The sequence below is a fragment of the Artemia sp. Qi Xiang Cuo genome, chromosome 17 (assembly GCF_049724085.1).
Source record: "Artemia sp. Qi Xiang Cuo chromosome 17, ASM4972408v1, whole genome shotgun sequence".
Lineage (NCBI taxonomy): Eukaryota > Metazoa > Arthropoda > Branchiopoda > Anostraca > Artemiidae > Artemia > Artemia sp. Qi Xiang Cuo.
The window spans coordinates 740079-757543 of record NC_142810.1 but is presented as its reverse complement, the minus strand read 5'-3'; the positions used below and the strand labels follow the sequence as shown (position 1 = coordinate 757543).

Sequence of the window (17465 nt, the reverse complement as noted above, 5' to 3'; positions counted from 1 at the left end):
CAAAGTTACGAGAAAATTTGCTGGATTTTTGAAATGGGGGGAAACACCCCCTAAATTTAAAGGATTCTTAATGAAAATCACGCCATTGAATTCAGCGTACCAGAGAACCCAACTGTAGAAGTTTCTAGCTCCTCTGCAAAAATGTGGAATTTTGCTATTTTTGTCAAAAGAAATGTCATGGGTGTGTGTTTTTTTTCCAGGGGTTACTGTAGCGAAATAATGGTCCTAGAAGATTGAGAGAGGGTGTATTCGAGTGAAAATAAAAAATTCTAGTGCCCTTGATAAGTGCCAAAAAGATTGGAGGGTGTCTGGTCCCCCTCCAACGCTTATTCCCCCCCCCCAAATTATCTGATCAAAATTTTTAGATAGCCATTTTGTTCAGTATAGTTGAAAGATCAAATAATTATGTCTTTGGGTGTAAAAAGACCCCCCAGATTCTGTGGAGAGAGACCTGTAAGTTATGCAATTTCCCCATAGTTTGCGTAGGCTATAGTATTTGTTATTGGGAAGTATACTGACATTTTTTGTTGGGGGGGGGGGAGGGTTGTGCTTGGGGTGGATTTCTATTGGGAGAATCTTTCTTTGGGAGGGAAATTTTTGGGGAGTGAATTATTCCAGGGGAGTTACACTGGAGGGATTTGACAAAATTACTATAAGAAATTCTTTTTAATTGTCTTACATTCTCTTTGCCAAACTTTTCATGTGGAGATGTTCCGGGGGAATTATCTAGGGGCTTTTTTCCGCGTGTTTTGATTTTGGGGGAATAATTTCCACGGAAGGGGACATTTCTGGAGTGATCGGGAAACCGATTAGAGATTAAAGTCTTATTCAAATGAAAGAATGCTAAGGAGAATTTTTCAGGCTGAATCGTCCGCAAGCAATTTTACAGGGAGGGGCATTCTCAGCGTGGATGGAACTGTCTGGGGGAATTTGAAGGAGGGGGGGGGTACACTTTACGTTGGATGACATTTCCACAAAGGAGTTTTAGTGAGGGAGAGGGGTATATTTCATAGAGGATGAGCCAGATTTACCGGCATTATTTGAAAATCGAACAGAATTTTTGAAGAAAAATGTTCTTTACCTTTGGAATGTATCTGAGGTTTCTTGCTTCCTCTCCATGTAAAACAAGGTTCTGCCTCTCTATGGCTTCCTGCAATGTGAATCCTCGCCCTGTTTGATTCTTCGACCTATAAAACAGATGTGTATAGTTAATCCCGCTCTTTAAAACCTGTTTAAAAACACAAAAAACCTGTTTTTCCTGTTTATCTTAAACCAGATAGGTTCTCCTTCTGTTCTTTTGGAAACTTTAAAAGCTACGAGTTTAATTTAGCCTCCTTGGATATCTTCTATGAAATTAAAGCTAGAAAAAAGAACGGAGCTTTTGGGTTGGAATATTTATTTAATTGTAGTTCCATTGTTTCTCTGTGGGAGAACTGTAACCACGGGTCTTATTTCCTCCTTAAGGGGATTCAGTACCTAAAAATCATTTTGCGATCCTCAGCGTCGGCTGACCACCTCAAGGTCCTCAAGGTGGCTATCCCTCAAGGGGATAGCCACCTTCGAGAGATGTTGAGAATCTGTGGTTTGATTATGAAATCTGATAAAAAAGACAATAAAATTTTACGTACCCTATGTCTGGAAGGTTTTCAATAAAAACTATTAGCACCACAGGGAACCCCCGTGGCTGATAAAATTGCTTAAATGATATTTCCTTGGAGCTTGTTTTAGTATTTTTCTAGTAGGTATGCTAGAACCATTTTAGGAACCTCCCTTTCCTGAATTTTGAAAAGAATTTTCGGTGCTTATCTCTTATAGCCATCACACTCAAGTTCTTCATCCATTGACGCATTGTAGAACCGGTTTCTTTTGCTAGTGTCTTTCACCTTAGCGTGAGATAACACAAACACATGTGACAATATAGATCAAAAATACATAATTGGGGCTATATATTTACACATTAGTGGGGGGGGGGGTAACGTGTTTGGACAGCGTGAAGTTAGAAAACAATTCTTACTTCATAATAAGCAGGATAATTGTATCTAACACATTTTCCATGCACACTCACTATACTTTACTCTCACTATACTATACACTCACTTGTGTTGGCTATAAGAGATAAGTACCAAATTTTTCCCTCCTTCTAATCGAAAAAACTAAATTCACACTTTCTAATGATGTGTTAAAGAGTGGAGTGTAAAAGTTAAATGGCGATTTTGAATAAATATCATATACTATTTCCATCTCGTTTCATGTATTCGTAAATTCTGTCTACGACACGGGAGAAACAAAGGGGAACAGCTCTAATTCTAGAACCTGATTATATTTTATAAACACCTTTTTATCGTATACAGAATAGCCCTACGTAGCCTTGGATTATGGTATAGCTAACTGAGTTTTACCATGTTGATCATATACATCATCTTTTCCTGTCCTTTGAAATGTACATTTATGGGCATCTTCAATCTCTACTCTCATTGTTTCAATTAGAATTAATCACAAATTAAAGAAACTCTTGTCATATCTTACTTTGTTGAGAAAATTATGGAAGCAGGTTGCAAGAAATGGTCTAAGCTTTGCACGCATAGTATTTGCGATCGTGTTTGCAAAGATCCTGGACGCTTTGAACGGACGTATGCTATTGCATCATTGGCAGTTACTCTTAGGGCGAATACCAAGTAGCTTGATATCAGAACCCCAGTTCTTCCTAATCCTGGAAAATTATAAGTCTGGTAAATTAGGGAAAGACAAGAGGAACTGAAGAAAAGAGATGGAAAAAGAAGAAAATAATTCGACACTGGTAAGAAGGAACACTAGAACAGGGCACGAACTCTCTACTCTAAATCTATGTTGTAGGGGCGGCCTTGATCTTTAAATGGGTGAGGAGACAATTCGCAAAGGTTTGTGGTTTTAATTTCCGGTTTGTGGTTTTGTGGTTTTAATTTCCGGTTTTGTGGTTTGTGGTTTTAATTTCCGGTTTTGTGGTTTGTGGTTTTTATTTACTTGAAAAGAACCATAACGACTACCTTGCGCAAAGTTTTGTATTGCGTTTTTATGCTTGTTGAAAATGAAGACCCGAGAAAAAAGACGAAACAAAGCATCAAATTAATAATAATAATAAATATAAAAGTATGATAACTATCCAAAAAGAAGGACTTCAACTTGTTTTTTTGAAATTCATAACGACAAATCAAAAGCAGACTCTTATTGGTTCCATGCAGCAACCACACTATTTATAAGAGAATTATTTGAAAAAAACTACGTTTTCTAAAGAGTTAAAGAGGCTGAGTCACAAGTTCGAACCTTAAAACGTACAGGGATTAGGAGGTACAGTTGGGGGCTGCCGCCCCAAACCCCGCTTCCGTATATAAAAGGGGCTGTGCCCTCCTCAACGCCTCGCTCTTTACACTAAAGTTTGACTTTCTCACAACTCTTTTTTTTTAAAAAATAAAAACTTTAGCGTAAAGAGCGAGGCGTTGAGGAGGGCACAGCCCCTTTTATATATGGAAGTGGGGGTTTGGGGGGGGGGCAGCCCCGAAACTGTACCTCCTAATCCCTGTACGTTTTAAGGTTTGAACTTGTGACTCAGCCTCTTTAACTCTTTAGAAAACGTAGTTTTTTTCAAATAATTTCTGCACGTTTTGTACAGTTTATTACTTATTATTGCTTGACTAACTGTTAGCTGATCGTGCCTGGTGCTAATGTGAGGAGGTTGCCGCCCCCCAAACCCACCGGTCTTGAAGATTCTTGTTTTAAGGTTTTTAATTCCTGAATAATCAAATCAAATACACAGTAAGATTTTCTTTTTTCGACTTTTCTTAGAGCTTTCGGTTGTACGACATGTTATCAAAGCAGTGGAGACTTACCTGTAACCTGAAGGCCGACTGTGATATTCTTCTGGAGACGCCTGTTCAGCCGAAGGATTTAATATATTGGATTTAAAAAAGAAACAGAGTTTCTTTTTTAAACTTCAAATTCAATATATAAAAAATTTTCTCTGATGGGGAATCGAACCTGGATCTTCCGCCTGACAGTCAGGAAAGAGCCACCACTGTACCACAGAGACACTGTTAACTTTAGTTTTAGTCTCTGCAATCTATTTTTGACGCAAGCAAATCCCCACAAAATTTGATATTTGGTTTTTGGAAAACAGGGAAGGAGGGATTGGATTGAACTGAAATTTTGAGGATAAGCTCCCAGGCCCCAGGAAAGCTTATCCTCGAAATTTCAGCCCGATCAGACAACATTAAGGGGGGGGGGGCTGTGGTGGGAAAAATTAACATGGGCTCTTATAGGAAAACGAGGTTTTTAGTAAATGTAAATTCGGGGGATAATTTTTTCGGTCTGAAAATATTAAAAGGCCCTAACAGGTCGAATTCCGGTTCGAATGAGTCCTCATTCACCCGGATCCGTTGCCAACTGTGGCCTGTAGGCGTGGCTGATAAAAAAAGAGAAATGAACTTTAAGTGGCTATATTTGTTTTTTGGAAAACAGGGAAGGAGTGATTGGATTGAGCTAAAATTTCAAGGATAAGCTCCTGGGCCCTAGGAAGTCTCAACCTTTAAATTTCAGCCCAATCAGACAACGTTAAAGGGGGGCTTTGGTCGGAGGGTCGAACCTTCCAGCCCACTTTCACCCACGAAGATAAAGTCGGAGGGGGTGAAATTTTGCACGTTTCTTAGTTGGAGCTTGGGCTACAAAATGCGAACACCGCTGTCTCTCTTCGACCGCTAGGACCGGAAATCGCTTAACATTGTGGTGGGTCGCCTCTTTAAGGAGGCACAAGTGTGCTTCCTTGAAAACGGGACCACACTGAAACTATCAATGGCTGGCGTAGTTGGCGTGTATTGCGAGGTAGCTACAAAGATGGCACAGCAATTGGGAACAGATCAAAAGAAAAGAAATAGGTAGGCAGTGTCAGGAGATTGTGCTTTACTTTGAATTAAATAAAAAAAACAAGTTTTTTTAAACTGAAAGTAAGGAGCGACTTTAAAACTTAAAACAAACAGAAATTATTCCGAATATGAAAAAGGCTGTCGCCTCCTCAACACCTCGCTCTTTAAGCCAATGTTTTTTATTCTCTTAAAAAATAAAGTTGTAGAGACAGAGTCAAACTTTAGCTTAAAGAGCGAGGCGTTGAGGAGGGGACAGCCCCTTTCATATACGGAATAGTTTCTGTTCGTTTTAAGTTTTAATGTCGCTCCTTATTTTCAGTTAAAAAAAACTTTGTTTTTTTTATTCAATTTCTGAATGTTATTGAATTAATGCAACTTTGATTTTGGGTCATCGTACGTGAATACTTAAAACGAAATTTGCGTATTAGTTTTACTTTTTTTGGCTAAAGAGCTTTCTCAAAATTTTGTTCTGACGTAATTTACGAATTAACTTACGTAACGAACTTCTATATTGGTATGTTTTTATTACATATATTAGGTAGTTCTCCCCCTCATCAATACCTCGCTCTTTACGCTAAAGTTCGAATTTTGTTCGAATCACTATCCCCTGAATCACAAAGGCTGGTTAATTAGAATAGATAGCTCTTTTGAAAGTACTAAAAAAAAAACTTTAGCGTAAAGAGCGAGGTACTGACTACGGGACGAACCCCCTCATATACGCAATAATTTCCGTTCGTTTTAAGTTTTAATGTTGCTTCTTACTTTCAGTTGAAAAAAACTTGTTTTTTTATTCAATTTCTGATTGTTTTTTAAATAATGCTGGGAAATCCGGTGCCCCCTTCATAGAAACGTCCCTTCCCCTAAGGAAACATCCTCCATGGAAAGATCCTCCCCTGTAACCCCCACTTCTGACTCCCCCCCCACCAGAAAAAATCCCTCCTGAAAACTTGCGTATACTTCCCATTAACCAATACTATTTGTAAACAATGGGCAAAGTTCATAACTTGCAGCCCTTCCCCCAGGAACTCTGGGGGATTAAGTAATCCTCAAAGACATGGTTTTTAGATTTTCGACTATGCTGAACAAAATGGCTATTTCTAGAATTTGATCGGTTGACTTTGGGAAAAAAGAGACGTAGGAGGGGAGCTAGCTGCCCTCCAATATTTTTGGTCACTTAAAAGGAGCACTAGTACTTTTGATTTCCGTTCGAGTTAGCCCTCTCAAGATATTCTATGACCACTGGGTCGATACGATCACCCCTGGAAAAAAAAAACAACAAATAAACTCGGATTCGTGATCTTTCTTCTGGCAAAAAATGCAAAATTCCACATTTTTGCAGATAGGAGCTTGAAACTTCTATAGTAGGATTCTCTGATACGCTGAATCTGATGGTGTGATTTTTGTTTAAGTTCTATGGCTTTTAGGGGGTGTTTCCGCCTTTTTTGAAAATAAGGCAAATTTTCTCAGGCTCTTAACCTTTGATGGGTAAGACTAAACTTAACGAAACTTATATATTTGAAATCAGTCAACAAATCTGATTCTTTTGATGTATCTATTAGTATCAAAATTCCGTTTTTTATAGTTTTGGTTACTATTGAGCCGGGTCGCTCCTTACTTACAGTCTGTTACCACAAACTGTTTGACAATAACGAATGAAAAAGTAACTGCCAGTTCAACAGGAAGAATATTCAATAAATAATATAAAGTCTTTGTAGAGGACCTGCTCGGAAGAGACGCTGGGGAAGGAAGAAAGTCTTTTAGAATACGAAAGTCCGTATTTTGTTCTCTTTGGGGTGTAATAAAATTGGGCCTGTAAGAAATAATCAAGTAAACAAGTGGATAGCAATTTAGGTGAGAATGAACAAGAACAAAATAAATAGAACGCATAGGTTACAGAGGCAAAACGAATTTCATACGGTTCATAATACCTATATTCCTTCCAAACTTCAATCCTAGATTATTAACATGTGGCTTCCAACTTAAATTCGAATCAACCAGTATACCTAGGTAACAAAAAAAAAAAAAAAATCCAAACGTGATATCTCTGTACTTGACACAGAAGACTTAATCAACTTAAGAATTGGAAGGGCTCGTGATGTACGTGAACATAATGTATATTTAGTTTTTGAAGCATTCAAAGCTAGCCTATTTGCCGTAAACCATGCTACTAGTCTATCAAATGCAAGAGTCAAATTATGTTTTACACTATCCTCATCAACTCTCAAAACAGTACAGGCTGTGTCATCAGCGAATAGTGCGGTCAACTCTAGGTCTGCAATTGAATTACTTATATCATGAACATAAATTAAAAACAACAGAGGGCCTAGAATTGAACCCTGAGGTACCCTAAAATTATTTGACTGATTTGAAGAAAATGATTTAACATCGCCCCTATCAATGCACTAAACTCTATCTTTTAAATATGACATTATTATCGGATTAGCCTGACCTCGTATGCTACAATTTGAAAATTTTTCATTTAAAATTATATGGCTTAAAGTATCAAACGCTTTCCATATATCCACAAATATAGTAGCTGGAATTTCATCCTTATACATGACATCATGTATAAACTGGGCTGGCTACTACGAAGATAGTATGTTCTGTGGAATGGTCTTTGCGAAACCCGAATTGGGATTTACTAAAAAAAACTATTCTCTTTAAGGAAATTAACCCTTCTTACATACAAACACCGTTCAATAATCTTTCCAAAAGCAGATAAGATAGATATAGGCCTTTAGTTATACGGGTCACTCACATCTCCCCCTTTATGCATTGCAATGGCACAAGTGGACTTCATGCTAGAAGAAAAGACACCAACAAAGATTAATTATATGCACAAGAAAATTAACTATAATAGGCAAAATATATTTAGGTAAATTCGTAGAAGATTCGTCAGTTCCTTCTGATTGTCCATTTTTGAGTTGATGAGATTTCATTATCAATTCGTCAGATTAAACTGGGGGGGGGAGAATATTGATTGGTGAGTAGAGGGGGGTAAAAAGCTGTTAAAGTCGGCAGAATTTGGTGCTAAAGTTCGGAATGTCTCTTCTGACGTCTTTTCATCTGTCAATGTTATTATATGTCGATGTAATGTAATAGTCAACGTTATTGAAGAATTTTTTTTAAAAAATTCTGAGCACTAAATTCAAGTATTCCGAGAATAGAAATCAAAATTGTAAGTTTATTAATTTAAGAAATAACCATGGATGACTTTTGTGTCATGTGACTTTTGTGTTGAAGTTTGTAATACGTTATGCTTATTTCGAACTTCGACATATAATTTTACATCCGAAGTTTCCCTTTTAGAGTTTTCCATTCAATGAGTTTCTTTCTGTGAATTGTTAGTAATAATTTGTTTTAGTTAACAGTTCTGCTTCCACGGCCTAATAAAAGTTTCTTAGAAGCAATCAGGACAGCGAATACAGGTCTGAAGGAAATATCCATTTCTCCCAAATTGCAAGGCATATCTGAATAAAATCTACACTTAGTACGCACGAAGAGAGGGTTATGGGTGGTCTGGGTTTATTTGAACCCGGCCATCACAAAACAGCCTCCAGAATTCTTTTCCGATGTTCCTATAATTTATCGTATTTTAAACATAATTTGTCTAGTTTTTTTTTTCATTTTTTTTTTATATTTGAGCTTCCTTCTTAAAATACAAATTTCTATCAATGTCCCCCATGGTTCCTACCAAGCGTGTCACTCATAATATGATACAGTCGTGACGCAACATATTGTCCGTGCCTACAGTTTAGCCCTATACGTTCATTACGATTTTGCCAAAATCTTGGTTGGTAAGGGTTCTAGGTGTTCATCCCCCCGGAAAATATCCCTCGTGAAAAATACTCCCCGGAAAATACCCCCCGTGGAAAATGCCCCCTGTGGAAAATTCCTCCCCGCGGATAATACTCCCCGCGGAAAATACCCTCCCCTGGAAAATACACCCCCACGGAAAACATCCTCCCCAGCGGAAAATAAACCCCCAGAAAATACCCCCCTCACGGAAAATACCCCCCCCCCTCCACCCAAGGGAAATACCACCTGGAGATTAACCCTTGAAAAATACCCCCCGGAAAATACCCCCCGTGGAATGTACTCCCGGAAACCCTATTTCCCCCCCCCACCCCGTGGAAAATAGGGTTTTCCAAATTTCAAAAATTTATTTGAGTTTTTTTTATAATTTTGTTGAGAAGTGCTAAGCAAAGTGAAAAAGTGGTATTTATGCACCACAAGCATCTCAAAAACTTATCCTAAAAATAAGTAGCCCTAAGATCAATTTTTATTGAAAAACCTCCTTATGTACTTCTGCAATTTTTGGCATCAGCGGGAGTAGTATCTATTCTATATATTCTAAACTTACATGAAAAAATACATGGAATTGCGCAAGGAAAACCCACGCCTTTGACACTACACCTACACGTGGACATTTTAAAAAGCTTGGCAAGGTTTTTGTTATTGATATGAATTGCACAAGATTGTGCCGTTTGACGTAGACATTTTAAAAAGCTGGCATGCTATAATGCATGTTATGAAACAATTGGGGAGATTACATTCAATGAGAGTGAGTATCCTCTCACACCTATACTTCCCTGACACCTTTTCAGAGCACCTACTCGTGGATTCCTTTTCAAGCAACGTGATTAAACACGCTTTTACAATCGGAATTGTTTGATTGACATTTGCAAAAAAAAAGAGGTAAGGAATTTGCGAATTGAGGGTTATCAGTTAAAATATCTCCTTGCCATGGAACATAGCAATCTAAGTGATCATCGGCTGATCCAGTGCATGTGTAATTGAACCAGCATATCTGATGATGGAAGGCCGGAAAAAAATATGACTTGACCTAGCTTTACTTCTTCGATGTGTACTGTATAATACACAAGTGGTGTTTGAACAGTGTTGTCAATTTAAAATAGAGTTTAACGTTATAGATTACTAAAATTTGACACTAAGACAGATGTAGATGGCAAGAAAAGGATTTTAATAACGCTTAGCTTTACTTCTTAGATGTGTTCTGTATAATACACAAGTGGTGGAGTGATGGGAGCGAGGTGTCTTAGAGTACTTATAGTGTGATAGTGGAGGGGGGAGTTGCTAGCGAAAAACCCATGTGAATGAGTTGAGATAAAATTTTTAACGAGAAATGTTTGAAAATCGTGTTTTGGGGGATGGAGCGATGACAGATTGGATGTCTCAGACTAGTGATAATACTGTACTGTGGTTCGAATTGCTTGTGAAAAACCCAAATGAATGACTTCAAATAAAATTTTTAACAAGAAATGTCTGAAAAGTATTTTTGGGGGATGGGGCGATGACAGAGTGGATGTCTTAGACTAGTTATAGTGCTGTACTCTGGCATGAATTGCTTTCGAAAACCCAGATGAATTAGTTAAAAATAAAGCTTTAACAAGAAATGTCTGAAAAGCGCGATCAGAAATTAAATTATAAAAAAGTTTCTTCAACTGAAAGTAAGGAGCAGTATCAAAACTTACACGGGCAGAAATAGAGGCTGTTTCCATAGATTTAGGATTCATTAACTTTAGTGTTGCCAGTCAAAAGTTATGAGCTTAAGAAAATTGCTTGATTATCGAAAAATGGGGAAACACCGTCCAAAAGACGACAGGAATGGAATTGTCTTGAGGGGGGAAGTTTCCATTGCAGAGGGGAAGGGCATTTTTACATGAAAATAACTTCAACCGTGGCCCGCCCCCCGCGATCAGAAATTGAATTATAAAAAAGTGTCTTCAATTGAAAGTAAGGAGCAACATCAAAACTTAAACGGGCAGAAATAGAGGCTGTTTCCAAAGATTTAGGATTCATTAACTTTAGTGTTACCAATCAAAAGCTATGAGCTTGAGAAAATTGCCTGATTATCGGAAAATGGGGAAACACCCTCCAAAAGTCGACCGGAATGGAATTGTCTTGAGGGGGGAATTTTCCATGGAAGAATGGAAGGGTATTTTTACGCGAAAACAACTTCAACCGTGGCCCGCCCCCCGCGATCAGAAATTAAATTATAAAAAAGTTTCTTCAACTGAAAGTACGGAGCAACATCAAAACTTAAACGGGCAGAAATAGAGGCTGTTTCCAAAGATTTAGGATTCATTAACTTTAGTGTTATCAATCAAAAGCTATGAGCTTGAGAAAATTGCCTGATTATCGGAAAATGGGGAAACATCCTCCAAAAGTCGACAGGAATAGAATTGTCTTGAGGGGGGAATTTTCCATGGACGAGGGGAAGGGTATTTTTACATGAAAACAACTTCAACCATGGCCCGCTCCCCGCGATCAGAAATTAAATTATAAAAAAGTTTCTTCAACTGAAAGTAAGGAGCAACATCAAAACTTAAACGGGCAGAAATAGAGGATGTTTCCAAAGATTTAGGATTCATTAACTTTAGTGTTACCAATACAAAGCAGTGAGCTTGAGAAAATTGCCTGATTATCAAAAAATGGGGAAACACCCTCCAAAACTCGACAGGAATGGAATTATCTTGAGGGGGAATTTTCCATGGAAGAGGGGAAGGGTATTTTTACATGAAAACAACTTCAACCGTGGCCCGCTCCCCGCGATCAGAAATTGAATTATAAAAAAGTTTCTTCAACTGAAAGTAAGGAGCAACATCAAAACTTAAACAGACAGAAATAGAAGCTGTTTCCAAAGATTTAGGATTCATTAGCTATAGTGTTACCACTCAACAGCTGTGAGCTTTAGAAAATTGACTGATTATCTTAAAATGGGGAAACACCCTCCAAAAGTCGACAGGAATGGAATTGTCTTGAGGGGGGAATTTTCCATGGAAAAGGGGAAGGGTATTATTACATGAAAACAACTTCAACCGTGGCCCGCCCCCCTGCGATCAGAAATTGAATTATAAAAACGTTTCTTCAACTGAAAGTAAGGAGCAACATCAAAACTTAAACGGGCAGAAATAGAGGCTGTTTCCAAAGATTTAGGATTCATTATAAAAAATTTGAAAAAGAAATCTTTAAATAACATATTATTGGAGACGTGGGAGTATGGTCTCAGACAGTACTCATAGTGCAGTACTCTGGGCCGAGTTGCAAGTGAAACTCCTGTGTGAATGACTTGAAATAAAAATTTTTAACAAGAAATGGCTGAAAAGTGTTTTGGCGGAGATGGGTATTAGTCTTTCATAGGTGTGTTTTTTCTGAAACCTATAAAAATAAACTATTTCCATAACATCTGAGCTAATAGGGCTTTTGACCGTAAACTCTATTTTTTTTTTTTTAAGAAAATTATGGAAAATACAATTCTCTGGTTCAAGTGTAAAACTTAAGTCTATTTTTGGATCGAAAAATAAAACTATATCCCTAAAATCTGAACTAATAATTCAATATTTTTTTTCATAAAAACAAACTTTTTTTTTAAACTTCGAAATTTTTCAACTTTATTTTTTTTTCTTTTTGTACGTATCTTAAAATGTCAAAATATGCTTACGGTTCTAACAATTATGCTCTATGATTGGTCAGAGAAACGATTTGGCTTTCCCACTGGTATTCTATGACCGGTTATCGACACCACCTAGTCTATTGCTTGTATTAAATCGGTGTTTTTTACGCAGTGGAACGGTAAACACATAAGTCATATCTTAAAAAAAACTGAAGATAGAACATTTTAATAGAGTGTGTTCACATAACAAGGTTATTGTAGCATTGAATGCCGACAAGGAGAAGTATTTAAACTATGAAACAAGCACAAGTTGTAGCACTATTGGAAATTTATGCATGCATTGTCATGACAGTAAGGAATTAAATTTCTTTGGAATACCGAAAAAATTCAACTCTTATGATGATGGTTATGCGAGATTGAGATCTCCAGAGATGATTGCATTCAAAGATAATGCTAACATAAAAATAATTGTTGATGATAGAGGACAACTCCTTGCTACTGCTGCAGGTAACACATTACCTACGGATACATCCAATCATCAGCTTTCGGGTATTGCAATTCAACGGAAGGCTAATAAAAGAAAGGCCTACTCTGCTACTAATATCGTAAACCATATCTTGTTTACGTGCCGAAACTGTTACCTGTGTAAAAAAAATGTGTTAATAGACAGTGAAATTGCCAGAAAAATAAAAATGGTATTGTAAAAAAATATCACTACGGAATATAAAGATGAAACGACGGAAAGCAAAGCACCAGCAAACGTTACTGGCATTGATCAAACAGTCAATGAATCAAATAATACCAAAGACGAAAAGCATATTGAGCCTGTTCATGAGACACCAGTAAAAATTGTGCATGATTCAAAATGAAATAATGATTTTTCTACTTATTACGAACTAAGAGAAGACAATAACTACAATATCAAGAGAGAACATGGTGAACTATTTTATGGAACAGATTCAAAATGTCCAAAGTTCATCATTTATATTAATAATGTATCATAATATATTTTTGTATTAATATTCTACATAGCATTATTTCATTAGAAATATTACATTGTTATGTGTTCATTATTTTTTAGAGTAAGCTAGCATATCAAGCGTTTAGAATGTCTATTAAAACATCGGAGATGTAAGAAAAGGAATTTGCGTACGTGTATTGTCAGACACACTATTTCCGTAAAATCTGAGCTAATAAGGGTTTTTAACCGTAAACTCTAGTTTTTTGTAAGAAAATTATGGAAAATACAATTCTCTGGTTCAAATGTGAAACTTAAGTCTATTTTTGGATCGAAAAATAAAACTATTTCCGTAAAATCTGAGCTAATAAGGGTTTTTGAGCGTAAACTCTAGTTTCTTGTAAGAAAATTATGGAAAATACAATTCTCTAGTTCAAATATGAAACTTAAGCCCAGTTTTGGATACTCATAATGACGAGGACTGATGGTTCTAATTCAATATATTTTTTTTTCATAAAACAAACTATTTTTTTTTAAATTCGAAATTATTCAACTTTATTTATTTTTTATCTTTTTTTGTATGTATCTTAAAATGACAAAATATATGTCTTGAATTCACCTCTTGGATACACAATACAGAAATTATAAATTTTTTTTTGTAATTTCCAGACTTCATTTGCATGCCATAGATACCGAGAGTTCTATGACTCCTCCCCGCAATGAATTCTAAGGGTTTTATGACTCCTTCCCAAAATGAATTCAGATGGTTTTAGGAGTAATCTTCCTAGCCAAAACTCCATTCAACCTCGAGGGAAGGTATAAAAGTTTGATAATGTATTTCTCTTCTTAACAACTACTACATTAATAGCTTCCAAGATGATAGGACTCTATGACACAGAATTTATCGGTTTGAAAAAATCATCTTGTGGTGTTATATTTGAATGTGCATTTTTATTATTGTCAATGGAACTCGAAGGAATTGACTGTTATCATTGGATGGTGAACTATAACATGTTTGAGTATGATAAAAGCTTATGGAGTACTACATTACATGGTATAAACAGACTGGGATTCTACGATAGAGTGATTACACCACTTAATAATAGTGGTCAGGAACTGAGAAATGTCCGGGAGGAAGTCAGTGAAATTTGCAGCTTTTTCGGGGTTGAAAGCACTCTATGTAAAGGGTAATGTACCTACAGATAAAGTTTTAATCCAAAAGTTTAAACCTAGAAATCCACTTCTCATTCTGGAAGAATTCAACTGTCTTAAATTTGAAGGACTTTATCACCATCCCGAAGATAAGTTTAGGTTCTTCGTCCAGTAGTTACCTAAGGACATGCCTGATCGTGATAAATGCATTAAACATTGTAATTACTATTCTGTATCATGGGACCATCGCTTCTGGGTGTTTAAGAGTGAACATCTGTATGACTATGTGTCATAATATAATTTTGTATTAATATTCTACATAGCATTATTTCATTAAAAATATATTATGTATTACATTGTTATGTGTTCATTATTTTAAGAGTAAGCTAGCATATCAAAAATTTAGAATGTCTATTAAAAGATCGGAGATGTGAGAAAAAGAATTTGCATACATCTATTGTCAGACACATGAGGTAACATTGACAAAATCTAGGTATCAGAATGAATAAATTATTTATCAACATCCGTTGTTGGATATGTCATTATGTCATTATGAAAAAATTGTAAGTAAGTAGGAAGTAGGTAAGTAAGTAAGTAAGTAACAAACTCTTTCTTGAATTCATCTCTTGGATACACAATACAGAAATTTTATTATAGGAAACTATGAAAAAAAAATTGAAGAAACTCTATTAACATTCATTATCGATTGAAATCGCTTCCTAGACAGACAATACAGCAATTTCACAAAATCTAAGTATAAGAGTGATTAAATTCTATATCAACATCCATTTCTCGGATACATCGGGAAAAGTTGACAAAATCTAAGTACCAGAAAGAATAAATTCATTTTCAAATTTTTTATCGGATACATCAGATAACAGTCATAAAATCCAATTTCTATTTATTTTGGTTTAATGTGTTGTTACATTGAATTTAGATTAGACCGGTTTTTCTTTCTATAGTAGAGACTAGCGTATATTTTTAGAGTAGAAAAAAATTCTGGTTAGTCTGAAGTTGATTGCGAGAGTGTTAGGACTCTAAAAAATGGATGAATATGAGAAAGACCGAATCATGGGGGATCTACTGTTTATGGAAAACGTTTGATTCTAGATGACGATTTTCTTTAGATCTCTATTCAAAGGAAGATATTTTCTCAGGGAATGCTTGTCAATATTGACCGTAAACTCTAGTTTTTTTAATAAAATTATGGAAAATACATTTCTCTAGGTCAAATGTGAATCTTTGGCTAGAAAAAAGCTACGTGGAAATTTCCTTCAAGGAATTACGAAAAAATTGTAAGTAAGTAACAATGTGTGTGTGTGTGTGTGTATACTTAGATTTTGTGAAATTGCTGTATTGTCTGTCTAGGAAGCGACTTCAATCGATAATGAATGTTAATAGAGAGTTTCTTCAATTTTTTTTTCATAGTTTCCTATAATAAAATTTTTGTATTGTGTATCCAATAGATGAATTCAAGAAAGAGTTTGTTACTTACTTACTTACTTACCTACTTCCTACTTACTTACAATTTTTTCATAATGACATAATGACATATCCAACAACGGATGTTGATAAAGAATTTATTCATTCTGATACCTAGATTTTGTCAATGTTACCTCATGTGTCTGACAATAGATGTATGCAAATTCCTTTTCTCAAATCTCCGATGTTTTAATAGACATTCTAAACTTTTGATATGCTAGCTTACTCTAAAAATAATGAACACATAACAATTTAATGAATAATATATTTTTAATGAAATAATGCAATATAAAATATTAAAACAAAATTATATTATGACATTTAGTCATACAGACTCTCACTCTTAAACACCCAGAAACGATTGTCCCATGATATAGAATAGTTTTTAAAGTGTCTTATGAATTTATTACGATCAGGCATATTCTTAGGTATCCAGTGCAAAATATAGAGTTTACGGTCAAAAACCCTTAATAGCTCAGATTTTACGGAAATAGTGTGTCTGACAATAGATGTACGCAAATTCCTTTTCTTACATCTCCGATGTTTTAATAGACATTCTAAACGCTTGATATGCTAGCTTACTGTAAAAAATAATGAACACATAAAAATTTAATATATTTAATGAAATAATGCTATGTAGAATATTAATACAAAAATATATTATGATACATTATTAATATCAATGATTAACTTTGGAAATTTTGAATCTGTTCCATAAAATAGTTAACCATGTTCTCTCTTGATAATGTAGTTATTGTCTTCTCTTAGTTCGTAATCAGTAGAATAATCATTATTCCATTTTGAATCATACACAATTTTTACTGGTGTCTCATGAACAGGCTCAATATGCTTTTCGTCTTTGGTATTATTCGATTCATTGACTATTTGATCAATGCCAGTAACGTTTGCTGGTGCTTTGTTTTTCATCGTTTCATCTTTATATTCCGTAGTGATATTTTCTGACAATGCCATTTTTATTTTTCTGGCAATTTCACTGTCTATTAACATATTATTATTACACAGGTAACAGTTTCGGCACGTAAACAAGATATGGTTTACGATATTAGTAGCAGAGTAGGCCTTTCTTTTATTAGCCTTCCGTTGAATGCTAATACCCGAAAGCTGATGATTGGATGTATCCGTAGGTAATGTGTTACCTGCAGCAGTAGCAAGGAGTTGTCCTCTATCATCAACAATTATTTTATGTTAGCATTCTCTTTGAGTGCAATCATCTCTGGAGATCGCAATCTCGCATAACCATCATCATAAGAGTTGAATTTTCTCGGTATTCCAAAGAAATTTTATTCCTTACGGTCATGACAATGCATGCATACATTTCCAATAGTGCTACCACTTGTACTTGTTTCATAGTTTAAATACTTCTCCTTGTCGGCATTCAATGCTACAATAACCTTGTTATATGAACGCACTCTATTAATATGTTCCATCTTCACTTGTTTTTAAAGATATGACTTATGTGTTTATCGTTCCACTGCGTAAAAAATACTGATTTAATACATGCAATAGACTAGGTAGTGTCGATAACCGGTCATAGAATACCAGT

General features: G+C 35.6%; 2 protein-coding genes across 3 annotated transcripts in view; one reads left to right on the top strand and one right to left on the bottom strand.

Moving 5' to 3' along the window:
* Positions 1-17465, top strand: part of LOC148941764 (nitrilase and fragile histidine triad fusion protein NitFhit-like) — a 210019-nt gene that overhangs the window by 9263 nt on the left and 183291 nt on the right. The window lies entirely within an intron of this gene.
* LOC148941765 (protein tyrosine phosphatase domain-containing protein 1-like) overlaps positions 1-17465 on the bottom strand; it is a 176572-nt gene that overhangs the window by 64741 nt on the left and 94366 nt on the right. Inside the window, exons 6-7 of the mRNA XM_089103062.1 lie at positions 2527-2710; positions 1082-1187 (exon numbers count right to left, since the gene is read on the bottom strand). Coding sequence (XP_088959188.1) covers positions 1082-1187; positions 2527-2710 — 290 coding nt within the window. The remainder of the gene's footprint in view (positions 1-1081; positions 1188-2526; positions 2711-17465) is intronic.